Source organism: Babylonia areolata, chromosome 30 (genome assembly GCF_041734735.1).
Source record: "Babylonia areolata isolate BAREFJ2019XMU chromosome 30, ASM4173473v1, whole genome shotgun sequence".
Classification (NCBI taxonomy): Eukaryota; Metazoa; Mollusca; class Gastropoda; order Neogastropoda; family Buccinidae; genus Babylonia; species Babylonia areolata.
The window spans coordinates 5,378,570-5,388,569 of NC_134905.1; the positions used below are offsets into that span (position 1 = coordinate 5,378,570).

Sequence of the window (10,000 nt, forward strand, 5' to 3'; positions counted from 1 at the left end):
TGTTTAGCGTAAACCAGTCTTAAGCTAAACGCAAACCACAAGAACTCACCAATATACAGCGAATATTTTGAAAGAACTCAGAATGCTTCGTCAGTATGTTTATTGATCAGCAGTATTTCGGGGAAGAGATATGAAATTAATGAAAACATATAATTTGGAACAGATCTATTTAGAACCACGTTTATTGGAAACAATTTCAAACGCTAGTCAATGTAAAATAAGTTTGGAAAGAATTGGATCTAAAACGCATGAAAAATAATCAGCAAGGATCCAAATACCAAACTCATCCAACTAGACGTGGACAAAAGACAATAAGACTGACTGGAAAGTGATATCTATGAAACAATGAAACTTATGTCAGTCGAGGATTCCCCCCCCCCTTGAGAACTGAACTGAGCAGATTAATTATAACACACATTTGACTAAGCTCACATGAAAAGGTTTTTTCAGAGCCCTGCGCGCATGCACGCGCACGTATGTTTGTATTTGACCACGCATGCATAATACGTGTGTATGTGTCTGTACATTCTTTTAACAACAGCTACGTAGTGATAAAATATGCACAAAATTAAATGTTGTATTGCGGGAGCATATTTACGCCACAATTCCCAAAAGGCTTAATTCATAAAGTAATTTCCGTTTAAATACAAATGAATGTGATTAGTATAAGGATAATGAATTATGCCTGATTGCCATTTTGCAAATGTTAATTTTTCAAAGATAGCCGAATCCACGGTTTGATAATGCACATTGTATTAAGCAAATACACTTTAGCATGTCAAACTCCAACAATGAATCGATTATTTGAAACCTTTGTCTCCTGCGGTAAAATAGACAAAGGAGCGTATGCCACTTTTTGGTAAGTATCTAGGAAATGGATTATTTTTGGGAGTGTATGTCACTTTTAATAACTATCTAGTAAATGGATTATTTGCTAAGCTTGTTTTTTTTCTCTCTCAGATAGATAAGATAGACAAGACAATGTATATCACAGTATGATACATATATGAGTGTTCTGTTAACGTTCTGAATACGAAGTCGATACGTCTATTTGTATTAGTATTGTCTGATATTATTTCTTACACAATATATTTTTTTGTAGTGGACATTACATCATATCTGTTAGATGAAATATGTCGGGGGAAAAAAGAAGAAGCTGACAGCCACATCCACAAACCACAAGTCATTTATTTCTCTTTTCTCAGAACTTGCAAAAAAAAAAAAGTCACCAAAGGAGGGTGCAGCTACCAGTAAAGGCTACCGTAGAGGAAGGGTCATGGTAGGCGAATTTCATCGACATGGGCTGGGGTGAAAACCATAGAAAAGCAGACTGGGGGGTAGATAGGGAAGGGGGGGGGGTGGGGGAGGAGGAGTCGAGAGTTGGGGGGCAGGGAGGGGTGGGGGGGGGTGAGACGTTTTGCAGATCTGTAGAAGATGGCGTGGGCAGATCCATGACGGAGGCAGATCTGTGACGTATGTAGATCCATGACGTCGGCAGATCTGTGACGTAAGCAGAATCTATGACGTAGGCAGGTCTATGAAGTCTTCTTGCCTTGACTCGGTCTTCATTATTATGTTGTCTGGTTTTGTTTTGTTATTTCTTTCTTTTCTCCATTTTTTCTTTCTTTTTTTTAAAATTTACTTTTGGTACAGCACTCTGTACTCTGCAACAAAAATTTGTGGAATAATGTGATGATTATCAAATAAATTTCAGTGTGATGGAACCGTGCCCTTTTCATAACATGAGGAATTGAGTGAGTGGTGGATGAATAAATGGATTGATGGATGGATGGATGAACAGATAAATGAATGGATAGGATGGATGGAAGGAAGGAAAAATAGATGGATACAGAATACAGAACACTTTATCATTTCAACAAGAAAAATTCACTTATTGTGTAAAAACACAAAAAAAATACCAGAGAATCACAGTCATTCAACACTTGTGTACACGAAAGATATAAAATGCTTAGATGTCAATCTAGACCAAACCATATAGTGGAGTGATGGCCTAGAGGTAACGCGTCCGCATAGGAAGCGAGAGAATCTGAGCGCGCTGGTTCGAATCACGACTCAGCCGCCGATATTTTCTCCCCCTCCACTAGACCTTGAATGGTGGTCTAGACGCTAGTCATTCGGATGAGACGATAAACCGAGGTCCCGTGTGCAGCATGCACTTAGCGCACGTAAAAGAACCACGGCAACAAAAGGGTTGTTCCTGGCAAAATTCTGTAGAAAAATATTCACCTCGATAGGAAAAACAAATAAAACTGCAGGCAGGAAAAAAACAACAACGAAAAACGCTGTAGTGTAGTGACGCGCTCTCCCTGGGGAGAGCAGCCCGAATTTCACACAGAGAAATCTGTTGTGATAAAAAGATATGCAAAACGATCCCCCCTCCCCCCACCACCTCTCTCATCCACCCCCACCACCACCATCACACCCCCAAAACGAACCCCCACTCCCTCACCTCTCCCATCCACCCACCACCATCACACCCCCAAAACGAGCCCCCACCTCCCCCCTCTCCCATCCACCCCTACCACCACCATCACACCCCCAAAACGAGCCCCCACCCCCACCTCTCCCATCCACCCACCACCATCACACCCCCAAAACGAACCCCCACTCCCCCACCTCTCCCATCCACCCCCACCACCACCATCACACCCCCAAAACGAGCCCCCCACTCCCCCCCACCTCTCCCATCCACCTCCACCACCACCATCACACCCCCAAAACGAGCCCCCACCCCCACCTCTCCCATCCACCCACCACCATCACACCCCCAAAACGAACACCCACTCCTCCACCTCTCCCATCCACCCCCACCACCACCATCACACCCCCAAAACGAGCCCCCACTCCCCACCTCTCCCATCCACCCCCACCACCACCATCACACCCCCAAAACGAACCCCCACCCCCACCTCTCCCATCCACCCCCACCACCACCATCACACCCCCAAAACGAGCCCCCACCTCCCCACCTCTCCCATCCACCCACCACCATCACACCCCCAAAACGAACCCCCACTCCCCCACTTCAACCCATCCACCCCTACCACCATCACACCCCCAAAACGAACACCCCCACCCCCACCTCTCCCATCCACCCCTACCACCACCATCACACCCCAAAAACGAACCCCCCACTCCCCCACCTCTCCCATCCACCCCCACCACCACCATCACACCCCCAAAACGAGCCCCCACCTCCCCACCTCTCCCATCCACCCACTACCACCATCCTATCCCTCCCCCCCCCACGCCCCCAGTGAACCCCCACCCACGCACCCCCAAAACGAACTCCCCATCCGTCTATCATCACTGCACCACCACCACCACCACAACCCCTACCCCCTCCCCGGTCCTACCAAAACGAACGAACCAGCTCACCATCGAAGCTCAGTCTATCGTCACCATCCTCGTCCACGGACATGTAGTAGCTGGCAACGCTCTCCTCCGCCTGCTCATCGCTCATCCCGAGTCGCTGAGCGATGCTCATCAGCTCCTCACGACTCACGAAGCCGTCATCATCAGTGTCTTCCAGCTGGAACCACTCCTCGGCCGAGTCTGACGTCAGATCCGGCGACAGGATGTCCATGATGTATTCTGGGACGAACTCGATGATTCCGTTTCCTGTGTGATAACAAACAATATGCGGTGATAAGAAACTCTAGGGAGAGCTGGACAGTACAAGGTCTTCAGAGAAGAAGCCTCCCCTCAGTCAAGTGTTTCGGCTCTTAACTCCTTACACGCGAAGGGTCGACGTCATACGTGGTGTGTGTGTGTGTGTGTGTGTGTGTGTGTGTGTGTGTGTGTGTGTGTGTGTGTGTGTGTGTGTGTGTGTGTGTGTGTGCGTGCGTGCGTGCGTGCGTGCGTGTGTGTGTGTATGTGTTCCTGCTAATGTCAAAATCGATAATTGCAGCACTGCAGTTACTAAGCGATGACAAAATTAAAGTATCGAAAAAAAAATTCTTCAAGAAGCGTAAACGGTTCGATTGTAGGATCAGTGTAGCGTAATAAAAGTTCTAAAACAACGAAAATTCAGACGTACTTACCGTAATAACTTTTGAGAATAGCAGAATGTTCCCAAGATTCAGTGCCAAAGTTCGCAACTTCATAATGGCTTGAACTTTTTGTCCTTACTTTTTTTTTTCTTTCTTTCTTTCATGTGTAATGACGTAATAACGGTGGTTGTCGCGGTAGTTGTGGAGGAGGAGGTATGTGTGTGTGTGTGTGTGTGTGTGTGTGTGTGTGTGTGTGTGAGAGAGAGAGAGAGAGAGAGAGAGAGAGATGACATTCTTTTCTTCTTATTCCCTTTCTTTCTTTCTTACTTTCTTTCTGTTTGTCTTTCCTTCTTTTACATTTTAACACAATCATTTTCTCCCACGGTTATAATTGTTACCAATTATTAGAGTCTCTTTTTTTTTCTTCTTTTTTATTTTTATTTATTTATTTTTTTAACTTCGATCTTGTTGAGAAATACAAATTTCAAGAATGATGAGGAAAGTTGAACTAGAATTTATGTTAATACTTCTTCTTCTTCTGCGTTCGTGGGCTGCAACTCCCACGTTCACTCGCATATACGCGAGTGGGCTTTCACGTGTATGACCGTTTTTAACCCGTCATGTTGGCAGCCATACTCCGCTTTCGGGGGTGTGCATGCTGGGTATGTTCTTGTTTCCATAACCCACCGAACGCTGACATGGATTACAGGATCTTTAACGTGCGATTTGATTTCTGCCTGCCGTATACACTCGAAGGGGTCAGGCAACTGAGCTGGTCTGCACCATTGATATGTTGATCTGGGAGATCGGAAAAATGTCTCTTTACCCACAGGCGCCGTTCTCAGATTGAAAGTCCAACGCTTTAACCACTCGGCTATTGCGCCCGTCAAAAATAAATACGAACTTGAGAATGATGATATGGTTGGGGGGAAGAAGAAGAAGAAGAAGAAGAAGAAGAAGAAGTACGAGAAGAAGGAGGAGGAGGAGAAGAAGAAGTAGAAAAAAGGAGGAGGAGGAGAAGAAGAAGAAGATGATGATAATGATGAAGTACGAGAAGAAGAAGAAGAAGAAAGAAGAAGAAGAAGAAGAAGAAGAAGAAGGAGGAGGAGTAGCAGGAGGAGGAGGAGGTGGTGATGGTGGAGGAGGAGAAGAAGAAGAAGAAGTCGATAGCCGCCAACTGGAGACAACCCTAACTCGCAATCAGAATTACGGGATTAATTTCCTTATGAAGCAAAAATTAAGATTTTTTTTTTCTTTCGCGCTTTTTGTTTTTCTTTTCTTTTGTCTTTTTTTTCATCTCTCTCTCTCTCTCTCTCTCTCTCTCTCTCTCTCTCTCTCTCTCTCTCTCTCTCTCTCTCTCTCTCAATCCTTATTACAACCTGAAAAATACTTATCTCATCTTACCATCAGTAAATTTAGATCGGCTTTCATTAAGTTCCGTTTTGGTATAAATGAACTAAAAATAAATCAGCGTTATCGTGATGTTTTGAAAAACTGCCCATGTGGTGGTAAATAGAGAACGAACTACATGTACTAGAAGATATATAGATATTAGAAGGAAATATTTGCTTAAGCATATGCAAAATATTAGAAATCTGTCAGCTGCAAAACGAAAGTTGTAATGTGACCAGAGATGTTGCAATGTTTGTTTTTTACTGATGCATTAAGACTGAGAGAAGAGCACTTTCAGCCCTAAACAGACATATCAGCCTTGTGCTTTTCATTTAGTTTACTTGTTCTCAGTGAGCTCACTGTGTATTAAGTGGATTGTTTTCGTTCTTCCTATTTTATTTTAGTTAAGCTGTGTGTGCAACACGTGCACCCAAAATGTATACAGGTCGGTGACCTTACATAAAAATTCTTGCGTTCTTGCGTTCTTGCGTTGCGTTCTTGCGTTCTCTGTCTCTGTCTCTGTCTCTGTCTCTCTCTCTCTCTCTCAAAGCCCTTCTCTCCAATATTCCTCCATCTCACTTTCGCTCGATTACAATCACCCAATTAAAGGGGACAAAACTTCAGCCCCACGAAATGGCTTCTTCCCTCCCCCCCCCCCCACCTCCCCTCCACCCCGCCCCTCCCCCCTAACCTCCCAGCAACCACCCCTCCCCCCCCAAACCCCCCCACCCACCCACACACACACCCATCCACTCCCCCTCCCCAACCAATTCCCCCCGAACTTCCAATCCCGCTCTTTTTACTCCCATTTTTTCCCCGTTAATGTTTCCAGACATATTCTCTCTTTTTTTCCTCTTTCCTTTTCTTTTTCTTTCTTCCCCCCCCCCCCCCCACTCCTCCCCGCATCCCCCCCCCCCCCCTTAGCCTTTCCCCTCCCTTCCCCGTGGAAGTGTGTGTAAGGTGGTGGAGGGGGAGGAGAGAAAGGTAGAGAACTCGTAACAATTCTCGTGCCGATCAAACGACCCAGAGTGATGTCCCTTGAGTATGTTTTGAAGCGCACAGGCATGTACACGCGCGCGCGCGCCCACACACACACACACTCACACACATACACATATTTAAGAGAGAGAGAGAGAGAGAGAGAGAGAGAGAGAGAGAGAGAGAGAGAGAGAGAGAGAGAGAGAGAACGAAAAGAAAAGAAAAACAACAAAAAACGTTTACCATTTCTCGTTTAAACGAAGTCTAGGTCACTGGGCTACAAACGGACGACCTCTCACAATTACAGTTCCACACGCCTTTACGTTTATCTGGCTTTGCTCTGTTGTGGATTTTATTTCAAACCACAGACCTACTTTCATAGCATGGCACCCATTTCTTTCTCTCTTTGAACAGAAGCCTACAGATTTTAGTTCGAAGAAAAAGTAGGAGGAGGAGGAGGAAGAGGAGGAGGAGGAAGAGAAAGAGGAGGAGGAAGAGGAAGAGAAGGAGGAGGAGGAGGAAGACAATGAATATGAGAAGAAGAAGAAGACGCAGAAGAAGAAGAAGAGGAGGAGGAGGAGTAAGAGGAGAAGGAAGAGAAGGAGGAGGAGGAAGACAATGAATATGAGAAGAAGAAGAAGATGCAGAAGAAGAAGAAGAAGAAGAGGAGAAGAAGAAGAAAAGAAGAAGAAGAAGAAGGGGGAGGAGGAGAAGGAGGAGGAGGAGAAGAAGAAGAAGATGAATAATAATAATAAGAAGAAGATCATCATCATCAACAACAACAACAACAACGACCTCGCACAATCAAAGCCCCTTTTAAGTTTATTTTATTTTATTTTATTTTATTTTTAAAAATCTAGCTGGTTTCCTTACAGATTTTATTTCAAACCACAGACAAGTCGCAGTTTAACTGCATGTAATCTCTTCCTCCCTTTGAATGGAAAACTTGGAGATTCCGATTTTCGTTCGAACAGTTGATGGTTGTGTTTCTTATTGAACTTCAATCCTTTCAACGTTCTGTGGCTTTTTTTTTTTTTAAGTGTGCCTTACAGTGTTACAGATTTTGTTTCAAACCGCAGACCTACTTAAATTGCATGGAACCCTTCTATTTCTTTCGTTGAGCAGAAGCCTGGTTGTTTTGGTTCGAAGAAGAAGAAGAGGGGGAGGAGGAGGAGGTAGGGGGTAGGAAGAGGAGGAGAAGAAGAAGAAGAAGAAGAAGGACGAGGAGGAGGAGGAGGAGAAGAAGAAGAAGGAGGAGGGGGAGGAGGAGAACAAGAAGAAGGAGGAGGGGGAGGAGGAGGAGAAGAAGGAGGAGGAGAAGGAGGAGAAGAAGAAGAAGAAAAAGAAGAAGAAGAAGAAAAAGAAAGAGTAGGAGAAGAAGAAGAAGAAGGAGGAGGAGGACAAGAAGAAGAAGAAGAAGAAGAAGAAGAAAAAGGAGGAGGAGGAGTAGGAAGAGAAGAAGAAGAAGAAGTAGAAAGAGGAGGAGGAGGAGTAGGAGGAGAAGAACGAAGAAAAAGAAGAAGAAGAGAGGAGGAGGAGGAGAAGAAGAAGGAGCAGGAGAAGAAGAAGAAGAAAGAGGAGGAGGAGGAAGAGGACAAGAAGAAGAAGAAGAAGGAGGAGGAGGAGGAGGAGGGGGAGGAAGAAGAAGAAGAAGAAGAAAGAGGAGGAGGAGGAGGAAGAGGACAAGAAGAAGAAGAAGAAGGAGGAGGAGGAGTAGGAGAAGAAGAAGAAGAAGAAGAAGAAGAAGAAGAAGAAGAAGAAGAAGAAGAAGAAGAAGAAGGAGGAGGAGGAGGAGGAGGAGGAGGAGGAGGAGGACAAGAAGAAGAAGAAGATGTGCAAGAATTCTGAACAAGAAGAACAACCTTGCACAAAGCTCCTTTTATGTTTTTGTCTAGCTTTTGTCGTTACAGATTGGATTTCAACAAGTTGGAGTTAAAATGCGTGTTATTTCTCTCTCCCTTTGACTGAAAAACCTGGAGATTCCCGCTATTCGTTCGAACAGTCGCTGGTGGAGTTTCTGACTGAACTTCGATTCTTTGATCGTTCTGGGTCTTTTAAAGTGGGTCTTTTGTACTTCGATTGCTGTTTCGAATTTTGTTGTCTTCTTTTATTCTATAGTTTTCTTCTTCTTCTTCTTCTGCTTCTTCTTCTTTTTTGTTTTTTCTTTTGTTTTTGTTTTTTGCAAATGTCTTTTTTTTGGTCTTTTTAGTCTGAATGTTAGTCTTTTTCTTTTATTTCTCTCTGTGTTTCTGTGTCTTTTCCACTCTCTGTCTCTACCTTTCTCTCAACCTTTCTTTCTTGCTTACACTGGAGTGTATGTGTGTTTTGCGGTTATTTGTCTCTGTCTGTCTGTCTGTCTGTTTGTTTGTCTCTCTTACTTTCCGTCTCTGTCTGATTCTCAATCTCTTTCCTGTGTGTGTGTGTGTGTGTGTGTGTGTGTGTGTGTGTGTGTGTGTGTGTGTGTGTGTGTGTTGTCGTGGTTTTTTTGTTTTTTTTTTAAAGTGCGCTAAGTACATGCTGCAACACGGGATCTCGGTTTATCGTCTCGTCCGAGTGACTAGCGTCCAGACCACCACTCAAGGTCTAGTGAATGAGGGAGGCGGGGGCAGGGGGGAGGGGGAATACTGGCGATTGTGCCGTGATTCGAACCAGTGTGCTCAGATTCTCTCTCTTCCAAGGCGGACGCGTTACCTCTAGGTCATCACTCTACAGTGTGGTGGTAGCAGTAGTAGTAGTAGTAGCAACAGCAGCAGCAGCAGCAGCAACAGTAGTAGTAGTAGCAGCAGCAGCAGCAGTAGTAGTAGTAGTAGTAGCAGTAGTAGTAGTAGTAGTAGTAGCAGCAGCAGCAGTAGTAGTAGTATTAATAGTAGTAGTAGTAGCAGCAGTCTTTAGTTTAATGTATTTCCACGGTAAGTGATATTAGTGTGTGTGTGTGTGTGTGTGTGTGTGTATGCCTGGGCGCGCGTGTGTATGTGTGTGCGTGCGCGCGCGCGCAATGTCTATGTAGCGTGCACCACAAATGAAGTACTCTAATTGGAGATAATAATTATATACTCTGCAATCTATTCCCGTGTCCTTTAGCCCGTCCTCATTTTAATCGTATCCGTCCGTCTGTCTGTCTGTCTCTCATTAGCAAAGACAGAACTATCCGTCTGTCTGTCTGTCTGTCTCTCTCATCAACATGGCCATACCTGTTTGTCAGTCTCTCTCTCTGTGACATCAATATAGACAGAACTATCCTATCTCACACATCAACATAGAACTCTCTCTCTCTCTCTCTCTGTGCCATTCACATATTTGCTATGTATGTCTAAACGTATGTATGTTTTTCATATTGTGCATGCAGTGTATGTATACATGCATTACGTTACGTATGTGCGTGTATGAGTATGCCCTGCTTTTTTTGTTGTTGTTGCTCTTTTTTTTTCAAATAAAAACATGTAGATAGACAGACTGACAGATAGATACATATATACATATATAGATAGATATATAGATAGATAGATTTCTCTCTCATTGTTTTTGTTGATTAGCTCGAATTCATTATTTCCCTTTTGCTCCGTGGTCTGGGTCGTTGGCTCGATCGTTCGTTCCCTCCCCCCCCCCCCAACATCCGT

General features: G+C 44.4%; 1 protein-coding gene across 1 annotated transcript in view; it reads right to left on the minus strand.

Moving 5' to 3' along the window:
* Nucleotides 1–373: 373 nt before the first annotated feature.
* Nucleotides 374–10,000, minus strand: part of LOC143275436 (neo-calmodulin-like) — a 79,550-nt gene continuing 69,923 nt past the window's right edge. Inside the window, exons 5-6 of the mRNA XM_076579534.1 lie at nucleotides 3,400–3,642; nucleotides 374–1,664 (exon numbers count right to left, since the gene is read on the minus strand). Of these exons, the coding sequence (XP_076435649.1) occupies nucleotides 1,639–1,664; nucleotides 3,400–3,642 (269 nt within the window). The 3' untranslated portion in view covers nucleotides 374–1,638. The remainder of the gene's footprint in view (nucleotides 1,665–3,399; nucleotides 3,643–10,000) is intronic.